The sequence below is a fragment of the Podarcis raffonei genome, chromosome 8, assembly GCF_027172205.1.
Source record: "Podarcis raffonei isolate rPodRaf1 chromosome 8, rPodRaf1.pri, whole genome shotgun sequence".
NCBI lineage: Eukaryota > Metazoa > Chordata > Lepidosauria > Squamata > Lacertidae > Podarcis > Podarcis raffonei.
Window position 1 is genome coordinate 65,209,046 of NC_070609.1, and position 16,941 is coordinate 65,225,986.

The window sequence follows — 16,941 nt, forward strand, 5'->3', positions numbered from 1 at the left end:
AGCAATGAGTGGCTCGAGGCTGATGATGCCGAAAGCGCCTTTTAACTGGCACAACATTAAGATATGTGTTAGGAGGTGACGGTCAGAGAAGAGACTGGCACACTTACTGATCCAATGTGAAACCATGTTCCCATCCCCTAGCTTTGCTGGTGCCAGCTTTGAAGTCAGGGTCATGACTCAGACCTGTGAAAGTTAAAATCTATAAGACCATTAAAAAGAAAATAGAGAAAACAACAAAAGTTTCACAAATGTCCCGTTGTAAAAAATAAATAAAAATCTTGAGCAATCATCAGCAAGGCAGCAGGGACCAGACACACGAAGCTCTTGGGAGAGCCAGTGTGATGTGGTGGTTAAGAGAGGTGGACTTGTAATCTGGTGATCCAGGTTTGCTTCCCCGCTCCTCCACATGCAGCTGCTGGGTGACCTTGGGCCAGTCACACTTCTTTGAAGTCTCTCAGCCTCACTCACCTCACAGAGTGTTTGTTGTGGGGGAGGAAGGGAAAGGAGAATGTTAAGAGCGGTAGTCTCGTAATCTGGGGAACTGGGTTCACTTCCCCGCTCCTCCACATGCAGCTGCTGGGTGACCTTGGGCTCGTCACACTTCTCTGAAGTCTCTCAGCCCCACTCACCTCACAGAGTGGTTGTTGTGGGGGAGGAAGGGAAAGGAGATTGTTAGCTGCTTTGAGACTCCTTAGGGTAGTGATAAAGCGGGGTATCAAATCCAAACTCCTCTTCTTCTCTTGCAGGAGGGGTAACAGGAGAAGACCCCATTCCTCAGTAGGGAGATAGTTGGGCACTCATGCCAAGTGGGTTTGGAGGACTTGTTTGAGCAAAACTGAGAAAGTGCATGTACAATGCATGTAGCAATACAGCAATCATTTTATTTAGACAGCAATTGCTTTATTTTGCACTATTTGGACTTCCAGGGGAAAGGAATTGGGAGGCAGAGGAGCCCCATCTCACATGGCATCAGATGGTGGGCCAAGCCCTCTGAAGGGACAGTGTGAACAGCCCCCCCCCCACTGACCACAAAGTCTGGGGCAGATGGTATAGGACGATGCAGATCGGCAAACTTCTGGACCTCTTGGGGAAGGGCGTTGTGTAGGCTGGGTGCGATGTCTGACAAGACCCACCCACACCTCATGGGACGATGGTGTCATAAGAACATGGGAAGAGACTGCTGGGGTTATTTATACCTTTGAACACTGCTTTTGGATGCTAAACACCTAAACAAATGGACAAGAATATCTAAGGAGCCCTGCAGCTAGATCAGACCAGTGGCCCATCTAGTCCAGCACTGCGTTCTCAAAATGGCCGACCAGATGCCTTAAGGGGAATCCCACAAGCAGGATCTGAGCACAAGAGCTTTCTCCCCTCCACCAACTGCTTTTCTGAAGCATCACTTCCTTTTACTGTGGAGAGCAGAGCCTCCTCCATCATCTCTAGTAGCCATAACCCATGGATGGAGCTACAAGCAGTCCCCACCCCTCCCAACAGATCTCAAACCCGAAGTGGGTAGGTGCTCCTTCAGGCATCCCTCAAAGTACTTACCTTGCTACTTTTTGCTCCCTGAAAACAGCTGCCTGATCCTGAGCACAGAGAAAGTTTGGGGGTCTTTTACATTCTGGTTAATATATGTGTTTTGAGGTGTGCGGAGCAAGGAGAGAGTGACTTCCTTCCACCCTCAGTTCCTCGCGTAGATTTTGTTTCACTTCCACAACTTCAAGAGATTTACGTGCTCAAATGCCGCCAACTCCAGGTTTTTCCCCAGAAGTTGTTTATGGCGGCAACTGCTGCTAATGTTGTTGTATTTCTTTCTGTTCTTGGTGTTCCAAAGCCAAATTACTGTGACTAATGTACTTCTATAAATTTTTGCAGCCATCTCCATGGCTGCTGTCTGAAAATGATGCACAATCTCTTCTTTGTGAATTCTGGGTTTACTGAGGGCTGTTTTCTTTGTGTGGGGGGTGGGGGGGGAGAGGGAAGGATAGCTTGCACAAGAGTGGTATTTCTATTATATCAATTTGCCATATGGTAAAGCGATTGGGGGGTGGATATATAAACATAGGCTGAATGGACGGCGACAGATGTTTATTGGACAAATGGCTGCACCATCCCCTGTAGCTATGCCAAGAAGGACATTTCTGAAAGAGATCTGGGGGCTTCCCTGGAGCTGGAGAAGACAGAGCAAAAGCCAGATCTAACACCGACCTGTGTTGGGGGGCAGCAGTGATTCCTTTCTGTTCTGGGGGAAATTGATGCTGGGTTGTTGTTGTTTTAATCTGACTTCTTTATTACAAACTTCCTTTTTACCTAAATCATGAACGATGGGTTAAGAGAGAGAGAGACTCTTTTGAAAAGTATGAGATATTGTGTGGACCATAAACATAATTAGTATAACCCCCCCTTTTTCTGCTGCTTCCTCCCTACCACCACCCCTCCTGACCCCACCACAAGACTCTAGACAAGCTGAAGAGTCTTTGGACACATCACACAGAATGAGGCAGGAACATTTTTCACAGTTCCTTCTAAGATCACTGGTTAATGGACTGGTTACATTTTTGAATGTAAATAAAGTTATGTGTCTGCTTTAACTTAGCGTGTTAGGGAGAGAGGTTTTGTTCAGATCTAACAGTCAGGCTCCGGATCAAAACTCCCCCACTCAGAAATGCGTGTCCCTTTTCAAATGGGCTGCAGACCCCATTGAGACATCACTGGAAATGCTCTTTGCAGGCTGTGAGATTTTTTTTTACTGTTCTCTCTCTCTCTCTTCTGTAGGGATGGGAGACAAATTTGGTTTGGCCAACAACTTCTTGTAAATCTCCTTAATTTAATGCAAACCTGCCTAATTTGCACTTCCCAAAAACATATGCGGGGGGGGGGAGGGACAGCAGCTGTACTTTGAAGTTCGTTCATTCTTCCACATTTTGTGGTGGCCCGCTCCAGCCAAGAAATGTGTGCATGAAAATGCATGCAATTAGTGAAAATAACATCCAAAAACATTGTTGTTGTTGTTGTTGTTGTTGTTGTTGTTGTTGTTGTTGTTGTTGTTGTTGTTGTTGTTTAGTCGTTTAGTCGTGTCCGACTCTTCGTGACCCCATGGACCAGAGTATGCCAGGCACTGCCTCCCGCAGTTTGGTCAAACTCATGCTGGTAGCTTCGAGAACACTGTCCAACCATCTCGTCCTCTGTCGTCCCCTTCTCCTTGTGCCCTCCATCTTTCCCAACATCAGGGTCTTTTCCAGGGAGTCTTCTCTTCTCATGAGGTGGCCAAAGTATTGCAGCCTCAGCTTCCAAAAACATAGGAGGGGAAATTGCATGCAAAAAAATATGGATACTTGGGAAATGCACTTCAAAATGCTGACAAGTTTTTGTGAGGACTGTTTTTAATAAACTGGAATGAACTGACTAGAAAAATTAGAAGTGGAGAGAAAAACTGGAATGGGCAGATTCTTCCATGCCTGCTCCTCTGCCAGTGCCTGCCTTCCTTGACAGCAATCAGTCGCCAATCAATCAATCAATCAATCAATCAATCAGTTAGTCAATCAATCAATCAATCAATCAATCAACTCTGACTTTGCATAGTGGGAGGGGGAGGTAACCACCACCAGCAGGAAGTGCTTGGAGGCAGGTAGGCAGGTGCCCCTGTGGATGAATGGGTTGAAAATGATGTTCCTAATCATGATTTTCAATGTGAGTGGGAAGGTTGGTTGGTTGGTTGGGGAGGAGTGGGATGCGCAAAACCAGCTGGGGCCTTTTGAGCCCTTTGCTTGCTCAAAACCAAGTAAGCAACCCCTGGAATATTTCAAGAAGTTTGGGGGGATGCTCAAGCAGCCCAAATTGTTATTGAGACAAGCTGGGCAGGCATGGGAACATCGCTAAGTGCTAGTGCTACTTCATTGATAGGTGCAGGGAACACCTCCAAAATATGACCTCCCCACCCCACTGCAGTCCAGAATTCCCACACCTTCTGCAGCTCCTTCCTGGTTATGGGGAGGGGAGAAGGAGTTCTGCACAGCTTCCGTCTCCCCTTGGAAGGAGCTTTTGCTGTGTTGGCTTCCTGGGCTTTTAGGATCCCTCCAGCAAATTCTCCCAGATACCTCTTTGTAAAAAAAAGAAAGTGTGGCACTTTGGTTTAAATCCCTTTGCGTACATTGTCTGGGCAATCCAATTGTCTGGGTCAGCCTGTCCTCTTATTTGTAGATTGTGTGTGTATTGGGGGCGGGGGAGGACTTTGACAAAGGCCACTGAGCATCTCCATGGCTGTCCTGAGATTTGAACCGAGGGCATCCAGCTCGTAGCTCATGCTCTCTGTCACAATGCTATGCTGGCTTAGTGCGCTGCCTCCTCTGAACTCTCATTCTTAGCTGTTGCACTGCAAGAACTTTGATTGGCAGGTTTCATTCCTTAGGGAGAAATTTCCAGGTGGGTTTTGGGAGAGGCGCAGGGAGGAGGAATACTAGATAGGTGATAATTTTCTGCCGCACGGAGAATATTTCCTTTCTACAGTAACTGCCGTTGGTCACCATATAGGAGTGAGTTCTCTACCCCTGGTAATTGACGGCTGAACCTCCCTCTCTCTGTGCATGTGTGTGTATGGGACTCACTCACAGCTTTGAGGCAGCAGCATCCCAGGTGTTGAGTGTGAACACAGATTTGCTCGGCCTCCCTGATGAGCCACCTTCCTTTTGTTTTCCAGGCCTCAGAATGGCTCTATGATCCTATACAACAGGAAGAAGGTGAAATACAGGAAAGATGGATATTGCTGGAAGAAGCGGAAAGACGGGAAGACCACCCGAGAAGATCATATGAAGCTGAAGGTTCAGGGGGTGGAGGTAGGTGCACAAGGCGAGGGGGACTTTATTGCGGGGGCTGCCATGCCTCGTTGCATCAGCTGACCAAGTGGGATGTTGTTGTTTTTTTAAAAAATGTCGCGTCCATATATATGTATTTTAAAATGCTCTGCTCCACTTGTGAAAGGCTACCTTCATGTGTTACCATAATTCCTGTTATTGTAGGAGAGTCTCATATTGCTGTTAGGGTTTGGTTTGCGAGCAAGAGGTTGCTTCTGTTGGTGTAGGGCTAAACCCAGCACTCTGGAGCAGTGTTCGAAACTCCCATTGTTCTAGGCACATTTTGCGACAGGGAATTTCATTAGCGTGAGCAGTTTCTGAGCTCTGGGAGCGATACTGCGCCTAAGATTTCAGATTAAAACTGCAAAGTGAAAGGAAAGGACCTTTTCCTGCCTCCCCACTTCCAGCTACTCTCTGAAGACTGGAGAAGAGACCCTCTTAAGAATATTGGGGGGGGGGCAGGGGAAGGACTAGACCATACAAAAAATGAACATAATATTTTGGTTACAGTTCATTCATTTTCAGCTTTGTATTCTTGTTATATATATATAAAAAGTGGGCCTAGACTTCCTTTGTTGTGCCCTTAACCTAGGTTTAAGGTGCCATTTAGCTCCTAGCTTTCATATCTGAGTTTCTAACACTGCTCTGGAGAGTTCTTGGGACTTGGTTATGGGGCTAATGGAAGCCGCATTTAGGAATCTTAACTGGTTGGAGTTGGAAGGAGTTGTGACAGTTTGGAAGGGACTTGATTCTGTGCTTTTCTCTTGCTGAGCTTTTTGAGTTCTCTTACTCTGGTAAGGGGAGTGTGTGTGTTATCCTTGCGTCTTGAAAGATGAGTGATGCTTTGGGGAATTCTTGTCTCCCTGATGACAGTTTTTTTATGGAAGCTTTTGAAAGCTGTTTATTGCTTAACAGGTTAAAAAAAACCAACTACCCTTATTGTGATTGAGTTCATTTCTTCTTCTTCTTCATTATCATCATCCTTGCAATTGTGAATTACATCAATGGCGAAAAAGTTTCACAAGTGAGTTACTGGTGATACCAGGGTTGTGCATGCAAGCGAATTTCGATTCGTCCTGCTCTCGGTTTCCAAAATAAGTGCTTGAGAAGAAATGGCTTCTGGAGCCAGGGAAGAGCGACAGCTTTAAAAAACAAAACAGATTTGTTCAGATGTAAAAGAGAGTGTACAAAGTCCCATCAATATAGCAGAAGTTTATACGTTGCTGTATTTTATTATTCAGTTGCTTCACAAGGGACTGCATGTCGTGGTTGTGATTGATTCTCCTTGTATTTTAAAGTTTGAGCTTCTGCTACGTTGAGCTAGTTTTGACTTCTTCTTCTTCTTTTTTAAAGGATATAAATATAAAATAAAACATGTGCCTAATACATGTCAGGATTTTAAAGGGATATGGTGCCTGGTGGTACCTCTCATCCGCACTGAAATTGCTTTCCAGAATGCTAAGGAGCTGTAATGACCATTAGCCATTAGAGATGTGCTTTTCCCACTCAATACTTAATAATTAAACTGCCCCTAGAGGGATCTGTGGAAACACTGTGTGTGTCACCATCAGACCATCTTAAATTCTAACTCATCCCCCACCCCCGCTGGTGACGCGATTAATGACAGAGCTGAATCTAATTTGGAAAGAGGGTAGCCCCTTTTCATGGCACAAGTCAGATTGGGCGCTGCTGTGGTTTGTGGGGCGTACGGGGGGAGCATTTCCATTGCCACCCCCCCGGGTCCTTATTTGCATGTTGCTCCGCTGTGGATCTTGGCCCGAAGAAGTCTAAAGTCCTTTTCAGGCTGCAGATACTGCCTGGCCGTTTCTGAATCTTTGACAAAAGTGGCATTTGGGAAGCGATTGGGTGGGTTTTCTCAGCAGCAGAAGCACGAAGGACTGTGCTCTCTGTGTCTTTCTGCCTAATGACAAGGCAGTGACAAATCAATGGAAAACTCTTGCCGGGCACCCTTCTCTTGCAATTCACTTCGTTCTGGTGCCCATTAAGATGCAGATTATCCTGAGACTCCTCGTTGCCACAGACTCCCAGCTCCCAGACGCTGGGCATTGATTAGGCTGCTCATGAATATTGAAAGCTGCATGTCACTTGTCGGTTCCTCCTGACACAGGGCAACGAGGCGATGGCTGTGTCAGCCAGGCAAATACAACACCCAAGTGGAGAAGCGGGGAGCCCACTTGAGGCCAGAGCTGTAGCTGTCTGCTTTCATGACATACCAGTAGCCCACCCGCCATTTCCCTGTTTACTATGGTTTCCATTGCTGCTTCATCTTGTGGGAGAAGGACTTCTTACTTGACATTTTTTTTTGTGCTGGGGCAGACTGATATTATACCCTCCAACATTCCACTGATTAAAATTGGGGTGTGCATCTTTCATTGTTCTGTAATTCCAGGATGCCCTGGGAAATTGGGGGTGGTTGTCTGGTACGTGATACTACCCTGGCTCACGGCCACTTATCATTAGCACATACGTGCATGGTCGGATCCACTGCTTCCTCCAGGGTCTCAGCCCCCACTGCAGTGGGGTGCATAGCTTCTGCCAGCCTGTTTCCCTAGTAATGTGCAGAAAGAAAAACAAGTGCCTTCGTTGCACAACGCATATCTGAGTTACAAAATTCACTGTGGCAAGCTGTATTGCTGGCTGACTTCGATGGTTTTTAGAGGGGTTTAGACAAATTGCAACAGGGACGCGGGTGGCGCTGTGGGTTAAACCACAGAGTCTAGGACTTGCTGATCAGAAGGTTGGCGGTTCGAATCCCCACGACGGGGTGAGCTCCCATTGCTCGGTCCCAGCTCCTGCCAACCTAGCAGTTCGAAAGCACGTCAAAGTGCGAGTAGATAAATAGGTACTGCTCTGGTGGGAAGGTAAACGGCGTTTCCATGCACTCCTCTGGTTCAAGAAGCGGCTTAGTCATGCTGGTCACATGACCCAGAAGCTGTACGCCGGCTCCCTCAGCCAATAAAGCGAGATGAGTGCCGCAACCCCAGAGTCAGTCACGACTGGACCTAATGGTCAGGGGTCCCTTTACCTTAGACAAATTGCACTCATGCATCCGAATACCATTTGCAGCAAGCCATGGGGGGAAGTTCTTGTGCTCAGATCCCGCTTGCCGGTTTCCTACCGGCATCTGTCGAGAACAAGATGCTGGACTAGATGAGTCATTGGCCTCATCCAGCAGGCTCTTCTTAGGATCTTAATGGAGGGGATAAGGCTGTCTTCTGCCTCCACTGTAGAAGGCAGTGTGTCTCTGAATGCCAGTTTCTGGGGATCAAAGCTACCAAGACTGCAGTCGTGGTCAGGACCTGCTTCGCATCTGGGCATCTGGTTGGCCACTGTCAAAACAGGACGTTGGACCAGATGGGCCATTGGCCTGATCCAACAGGTTTTCCTTATGTTCTTAAGGGAGGGATCAGATACAATGGCTGTATTCGACCTGTAGCAGGCAGTATGTTTCTGAATGCCAATTGCTGGGGATCGCAACTGGGGAGAGCGCTACTGCATTCAAGTTCTGCTTGTGGAGCATCTGGTTGGCCACTATCAGGACAGAATATTGGTCCAGATCAGTGTTTCCCAGCCTTGGGTCTCCAGCTGTTTTTGGACCACGACTCCCATGATCCCTAGCTAGCAAGACCAGTGGTCAGGGATGATGGGAATTGTAGTCTCAAAACAGCTGGAGACAAAAGGTTGGGAAACACTGGTTCAGATGGACTATTGTGACCTCATCTCTCTGGGTATTCTTATTCATTTGTTCAAGTGTTTTTATGTAGCATCCTGAAGTGCGGTACAAAGGTATAAATAAATTAAACCATATTAACATTGCAAAAATACACAAAATGACAACCCTCCAAGTCATTGGCCACCCCATGCAGGGGGCACAGAAATACTTACCCTGATGATGTCTTTTGCTAAATGTTTTTTAGGAGGCATTTTGGGTGGGTTTCCCAAACTTGGGTCTTCGGCTGTTTGGGGATTATAGTTCCCATCATTCTCGACCACTGGTCCTGCTAACTAGGGATGGTTGTAGTTGTAGTCCAAAAACAGCTGGAGACCCAAGTTTGGGAAACCCTGATCTAGACTCTCAGGGTAATCAGGCCCTCTGCCACTCACACAAGTTCTCAGTCCCCCATCACATCGGGGCCACCAAGCCAGGGGAACCAGGCTGTTCAGTGCTCCTATGCTATTCGGAAAAGACATGATCCCCCCCCCGGTGGGGGGGGAGTATTTGCATGTGGGATATCTGTTAGCCTAGCATCACTCGGAAAGTGAGGAGCATCCTTGTGTATCAGCGGTGTTTGTCAGGTGGAATTTGCTCAGACTTTGGGTTGCCATTAGAGCTCTCTTGAAACGTCTGAGATGAAGGAGCGGAGGTATGCTTATTGAATTGTACAAGCCCGAAGGAGCTGAAAACACTCTGAGGGATTAGATTAAAAATCAAGCAAAGACGGATTTTGCATTGCTGCGGTTCCTTCCACATCGAGTTTACTTGTCGATTCAACAGGAGCAGACTGGTGGCGGATTCGACCGCCAGCTCCTTCTGCTCTCAGTCAACCTCTCAGTCAAAGAGGGACAGACATGAACTGGTGAGACCAGAGGAGAGTGTTTTTGCACTTAGTCCAACCTTTCCCAACCTGGTGCCCTCCAGGTCATCCCTGACCACTTGTCAGGAGGGCTGGCTAGGGATGCTGGAAGCTGGCGTCCCAACAACATCTGGAAGGGAGAAGGTTGGTCTAAGTGCTTGACATATAACCAGATTTAATAGTGAGGTGGAGTTGTTGTTGGGGTTTTTTAAGCACGTACATCAGTTGACATCTTTGAAGGGGTGGAGGGAGATATTGTCAGATTTCTGGATGACCAGAAAGTGTGTGTGTGTGTGTGAGAGAGAGAGAGAGAGGGGGGGGGCGCTGATTCTTTAGGAGGCAGAATGAATAAAATCCAGAATAACCTTGGACTGACTGGTAAGTGGGTTGGGACTAACCAAGTGGAATTCAAGGGAGACTGATGGAAAGCTCTGGATATAGGAAATCAAGAACCAAGGAGAGGAGAGCCCCGCCTTGGCAGTTTTCCCTGGGGCACTTGGGGCGGCAGCAGCGGCAAGGCGACCCAGAAGACTGTCTGTTGTCACTCTGCATGTGCTGTTTGAACGCCCCAGTAGATCTTCGTCAGAGGTCCATCTTCCTTGATGTGGAATAGGTTACCTGAAGGTAAAAACACCCTGAATGAAACAACGCCTTCAATTGCTTAGCAACTTGCCCTCCTCCCCACATTTACGCAGTCCCAGCAGTGACATTACGCCTTTTACGGCTTCATTCTCACTGTAATTGAATGAGATGGTCTTTATGTGGACTTTTACAGGGAGGACTAGCAGGGGAAAGGGGCTCCCATCTGCAGCAGGGCACTTGCCACATTAGGTATTAAGAGGGCTAGAAATAATGGCTCTGACAAACAACTCCGGCTCTGATTTGCTGCCAGAGGAGGAACTCTTTATTGGGGTTGCCAGAAGGCTCATAAAAAACACAGTGCTGAAGGGAGGCCAATGAGGAACATGGGAGAGGTGTCAGCTGATCCGAGGGGACCCCAAAGCTTTCAGAAGTACGACGTATCTTCTTTTCTAAAAAGATCTAAGGTGTGTCCCCTCAAGAAAAAGCATTACAATGAGGACTGAGCATGCTCAGTAGCCACGGAACGTTAAGCGTCAGTGGGAAAAGAAAACAGAAAACCCATGGAATGGAGGAGGGTGTCCCTGAACAAAACCACCCTTTGTTAGAGAGTCAGGGTGAAACACACACTACAATACTTTGTTGCAGGTCCCCGAAGAATTTCATACTGTGGGATAAATGCTCCAAGAAGACAGCAGGTTCACAAATACTAATGCCAGATTTGCAGGGGGTGGGGGAGCTATGCAAGCCAGTTGTGCATGTGATCCGTTGCGATGATTGAGACCGGCACTGCTTTGAATGGGGGAACACGATGTGCAATTAAAATAATTAATTGTGCCATGATGAACAACAACCATTTGTGTGCATGGTTGGGTTTGTGAACATGACGCGTGATTGCTGTTGTTTTACATTGCCTCGGGTGGTTTTATTTTTATTATTATTACAGAAAGGTGATTCATAAGCTTTACAAATAACGAAGTGCAGATTCTGCTCAAGTGATACATGAGAAGGAGCGGGATCAATCTTTTGACAACCACATCTCTGCGTTGGTGAAGAAATGCTCTAATTGTGTGATTGTCAGCCGTGTGTTGGGAGGTGGAGTTGCTCGTGAATAGACAGGGCCAAACTGCACCAATTGCTTTAAAGGTTTTGATTTGCTGTTGGAGGCAGGAGAGACGGCCAGAGCAAAGATCCCCAAAATTTGAAGTGGGCACTCAAGTGGCAGTTTGATGAGGCTTCTTCAAGTCAGACCATTGATCCATCTAACACTGGCAAGCGCTCTCCAGGGTTTCAAGACGATTCCCAGCCTTTCTGAGGCTGCCAGGCATTGAACCCGGGGTCTCCTGTGGTTGCAAAGCATGCTCTCTACCACAAGGAACAAATGGTTGCACACACCCCAATCTCTGAACAGTGAGAGCCTCCATGGGTGCCTGTACTTGCCCAGGGTTCGGTTTCCTTGGAAGGAAGGTCAATGGAGACTGTGGTGTCTTTAGGACATATGGTTTTATCTGCACATACATACAAGCTGAGCATCGGGTGGAGGGGCTCACAGCATGGCTCTCCCCATCTGGTTTCCAATGAAGCCACAAGTTTTGGGTCCAGCTTGGAGCAAGACAAGCCTTTGTGTCTCCCCAGCTTCCAGCATCAGCCAAACACACTCTCTCTCTCTCTCTCTCTCTCTCTCTCTCTCTCACACACACACACACACACACACACACACACAGCCCACCTTGCCTTATTCCCAGGTGGGGTGGGAAAAGCCCCCCCATTTGTCTCCATGGCAACAGAGCAACCTCCTTGGGTATGCAAGTGCCAGGTACTTAGCTAAGCAGTGAAGACTATTACCCCATCATTCAGCCCGGACACTGAGGTCCAGCGCCGAGGGCCTTCTGGCAGTTCCCTCGCTGCGAGAAGCCAAGTTACAGGGAACTAGGCAGAAGGCCTTCTCAGTAGTGGCGCCTGCCCTGTGGAACGCCCTCCCACCAGATGTCAAAGAGAACAACAACTACCAAACTTTTAGAAGACATCTGAAGGCAGCCCAGTTCAGGGAAGCTTTTAATGTTTGATGTATTACTGTATTTTAATATTTGGTTGGAAGCCACCCAGAGTGGCCGGGGAAGCCAAGCCAGATGGGTGGGGTATAAATAATAAATTATTATTATTATTATTATTATTATTTGTTTGACTTCTTTCCTGTTACAGCTTCTACCCCATGTAAACAGTACCATAGGCTTGGAAGGGGCCCATAGGTATCTTCCAGACTGATCCCCCGAATTCACAACACTGTGGAGCTGCCTTATAGTGAGTCAGGTCATCTTCTTCAGTTCTGCCTACACCAAGAATACCCAACATGCTTCCCTCTCCTTGTCCGTGGACCACAACTCCCATCATGCCTGACCATTGTCTGTGCTGACCAGGCCTGACCAGAGCTGCCGATTCTTCATCCTTGCTCTGCACTGATTGGCTCTGGTTCTGCAGGGTCTTTCCCATCCCTCCTTGGAGATGCCTTCTTCCTGCAAAGTAAGCATTCTACCCCTTCCCTTAAGGCGTTGGAAGCTGCCTTATACAGAGCCCCGGCTGCAGGTCCATGTAGCTTAGTGTTGTCTACACTGGCTGGCAGCAGCTCTCTGAGGTTTCAGACCGGGAGTTTTCCCAGTCCTTACCTAGGAGATGCTGGAATCTGGGAACTTCTCCATTCAGAGTAGGTACTCAAGCCCTGAGTTTTGACGCTGCTCAGTGAGTGTGTGTTGCTGTGGCCCAGGAGACTGGGAGATTCCAGGGGAAGGGTTCCTGTTCATTCCCTGTCTCCCTGTTGCTTTGCTAGCTTACATGGCCTGCAGTCCTATAAAACAAAACAAAAACAAAAAAAAGAGGAGAAAAGATTTTAGGCGGCAGCCCCATCCGTGAGGATTCACTTGGCCCTGCTGTATTTATATCTCTTGGCAGAAGCTGCCGAAGATTCCCCCAAATCATCGTCCTCCTTGAACTTCTAATTAGTTAGAATCCCTGGTGGTGTGTTCATAATCAATTTGCCATAATTAAAAAATTCAGCTAATAAATAGAGGTAAAGCTGAATGTTGGAAGGCGCACCGTCGTCTTTCTGGGCTGACACGGCGCTGAATTTACAGCTGGGTGGTTTAGTTAATGGGCCTGCCTTATTCTTTGTGCATAAAGTTCTATAAATATCCAGGAATGATGTGTTTTGAATGCAGAATGGACCTCCCCCTTCTTGTTTGGGGTGGGGGAAAAGAATAAAAGCATTGAGTGGTGGGTTGTTGTTTTTTAAATGTTAATGCTCGGTAAGAGATGCTTTTAATGTAGAAAACAACTAAAGAAATAAAGTAATAAGATGGATTTTGTCATTTAATTTGGATAAATGTTGGGGCCAGGCTTTCTGAAGGACCCTGCCTCACTATATGAGCCTGCCTGGGCTTCTGAGGTCTTCGTGGCAGGCTTTCTCTCAGTCCTGCCACCTGAGACAGGGCCTTCTTGGTGGTAGCTCCCAAATTATGCAACTCGCTTCCACAGGAGGCTAGGCTGGACCCCTCTCTGCTTTCCTTTAGCTGGCAGGCAAAAGTTGGAGAAGCAGGTGCCAATTCTGCAGAGAAAGAATGGTTTTGGGAAACTGGAGGGCAGGTTTAGCACAGCACTAGCTGGGGATTGTGAGTAGGGAAACTATTCTGGGGCGAGGAAGGAGGTTTTGCTAAGGAGAAAGCCTAGATGATGGCAGAGGAACACAACATCATGGCAATGTGTAACCTCCTTCCTTAGAGGCAGTGTACCACAAACTAAGCAGTTCTGTGAACATCAAATTGGTGCTGCTGCTGGTGAGCGTCCTGGAGGCAGTGCCGCAGCTACGAGGGGCGGGGTAGCCGGGTTTCTTGACCCGGGTGAAACCTCCAGAGGGGTGCCATTGAGACTCCTGGCCTGTGTGTGTGTGTGTGTGTGTGTGTGTGTGTGTGTACGCAAATCCGTGCAAGGTGTGTGTGCCAAACTGCGTCTTTGACCCAGGTGAAAAAAAAGCCTAGTTTTGCCCCTGCTGGAAGCATCAGGCTGATTGCCATGTGAAGAAATATATGGCACTAAAATGATCCTTTTGGCCTTACCAGCTGCAGAGCTCTTCTTGCATTTCTTTGGAATCTGGAACTAGAATCTGATCTCCTCCAAAGAGGCCAGACCAGGAACTTTCAGGTAGTAATTGCTTTTGCGGTTGTTGAATTGAATTGCTGGGTGTGTGTTGTGACCTGTCCTGGGAACGTTGATTGATGAAGGGCAGGCAAAATATACGAGAAATGTTGATGGATTCTGCCAGTGTCTAAACAGAAAATTCTCAGGGGGGAGGGGCTTCATCCCTCAAGTGGGACAGTTTGCCAATTTCTTATTCTTGCCTTCAGGGCACCCATGCAACTGGGAACCCACGTTTCTTTAAACGAGCTCTGGAGTCAGTATTTTGTGGCAGGTTCAGTACATTCTGCTTTTTTTATAGCTGCGCATACCTGTTTTGAACTTCATTAAAACAAAAAAATTCACTGAGATGGGGGGAAAGTGGCCACACGGTGTCAATTTTGCATGCAAGCCTTTCATTATTATTGTTACAATACAGATCTCACTGTATGGACGGATGCAAAAAAGAGAGAGAAGTTTTCTTATTGCTTGGTAAGCGCTAGAACATTTCTGTCAAAAAGGGGGTGGGGGGAGGGAGGAAACCAGCCCACAAAAGGCTTTTGTGGTGTTTCAGTCTAACTATTACATGCAGGCTGGATGTTGCATTGCCAGGATAACCTTGGTGATAATAGGATATTATTATTACCAACACAGCTTGGGAGCAAAGGAAGCCCTGCCTGAGAACACGCTGCCTTTTTATTTTATTTTCCAAAGCCACCCCCAGTTTGCAAGTGACCAGTGGGGCTTTTCTGGCATTCTGTATGTAAAGGATCCCCAGCTGGATCCAAAATTGCAGGAATATATGCTGGCATTACTCAGTTCCTTGCAGCTGTCGGCAAAACGCACTCCCGGGTTATTACCGGAGGACGAAGCAACTTGTGAGACCAGAGCTAATCTTGCAAAACTATTCCTAGGATGCTCTGATCTGCTTTAATTTAACATGGGTCTTTCTCTCCATCGGAGGTGAGCTGTGTAGTTTGCAAACTAATTAGGTTCATGTTGTTCAGACCGGCTGCTTAATGCATTTCAGCAAAATAGAATGAGGGCCACTTAGAGGAGGAGGCTGGGTGGCTGATTCGATGCAGCCACACTGAGCTGGCCTTTGCAAAAGATGGTGCTTGGCTCAACACCCAAAAGATTTTGTGTTAACGGAACAGCTTGGTCTCATTCCAAGACCACCTTCTGCCTCCCCCCACTAGGTTGCAGGCATTATGGCTGTGGTAACTGGACGTTTTTGTCCGGGGGGCTACGATCCCTCTGGGGGCCATGTGTGCTGCCTCCCCGTTCTTCCCCATTCTTAGCTCATAAGGATCCCTGCTAATCGAGTTATCAATCTAAAGATGGGGAGGAGGTGATTTGCGTCCCTATAAGGGCGCCAAGCAGGATGCGGGTGGCTCTGTGGGTTAAACCACAGAGCCTAGAGCTTGCTGATCAGAAGGTTGGTGGTTTGAATCCCCGTGACGGGGTGAGCTCCCGTTGCTCAGTCCCAGCTCCTGCCAACCTAGCAGTTCGAAAGCACATCAAAGTGCAAGTAGATGAATAGGTACCGCTCTGGCGGGAAGGTAAACGGCGTTTCCGTGCGCTGCTCTGGTTCGCCAGAAGCGGCTTAGTCATGCTGGCCACATGACCCAGAAGCTGTACGCCGGCTCCCTCGGCCAGTAAAGTGAGATGAGTGCTGCAACCCCAGAGTCATCTGCGACTGGACCCTAATGGTCAGGGGTCCCTCTACCTTTACCTTTAAGTGTGCCAAGCTGGCAGGAGAGTTTTAAACCTCTCTGGCTATCAACACGTCCCCCTTTCTGTCACCACCAACAAAAGCATTGGGGGGAGGGCGGTGGAAAAAACTGCTCTGTGTTTTATTTATTTTTTGGAGGGGCACATCATGCCTGTGGACTAGGAGTTAGCCACCCCATCATGGTAGAATATAGATTGCTGTCATCCAGTCCTAGGTAGGCTATAATCCATGGGGCACTGGTCAAGCACTGCAGGATACTGTCCTTGTGCAGGTAGTGATGGGACATTCCTTTCAGGACCAAGGACAGGTCCCAAAGGAAAGAGGTGTTGTCCTCCTGCAGACACTCAGGCACTAAAGCAAAGAGGCCAGCCTTGACCTGAAAGGTGTTGTGGCCTCCCGCTGAGCCCTCTAAGAGCTGCAGGGAGTCATCTAGGTGTGGACATGGCAGCCCACCTGACTCCAGTTGCCAGAGGACTCTTGAAGATGCTTCAAGTGCAAGGTCTCATATTGGTTTGGGGTCATTGCTCGCTCACATCTGGAGAGATCCCTCAACTCTGAAGGTGCTGTCATAGGAAGCTGAGGGATTGAGAGACATGACAACCAATGTACCTTTGTGGTAGCAGCAATGCTAGAGCCTGTGCCTGAACTTGTGCAGAGAGTTGTGGCATGACAGTTGAAATCGGGGTCTGGTCAGCTCCTCAAAATTCAGGCATCCCAGTTTCCTGTGAAGTATGTGGGTGGTATTCAACTACGTTTTACTGAGAGTAGACCTGTTGAAACTAACAGACCTAGCTAAGTTATTCTACTTAATCGCAGAGGGTCTACTTTGAGACAAAATTAGTTGAGTTCCACCCAATGTTTTCAGAGTCTCAGACCATGAACAAAGACCCTTCTCTCCGCATCACACACACACTGACAAGTTATGCAAATGTGAGGATAATAGTGCTGGCCTGCCTTAAAGGGTTATTTGTAAGGATTCCTCAGTTAACGCATGCAAAAGCTCTTAAAGTGCTCT

The 16,941-nt window shown here is 47.6% G+C and overlaps 1 protein-coding gene across 4 annotated transcripts in view; it reads left to right on the top strand.

Annotated features, from left to right (window-relative positions):
* Positions 1–16,941, top strand: part of CAMTA1 (calmodulin binding transcription activator 1) — a 692,042-nt gene that overhangs the window by 282,376 nt on the left and 392,725 nt on the right. For all 4 annotated transcript variants that reach the window (XM_053400464.1, XM_053400466.1, XM_053400467.1 and 1 more), the window contains exon 4: positions 4,700–4,835. In XM_053400464.1, the coding sequence (XP_053256439.1) occupies positions 4,700–4,835 (136 nt within the window). The remainder of the gene's footprint in view (positions 1–4,699; positions 4,836–16,941) is intronic.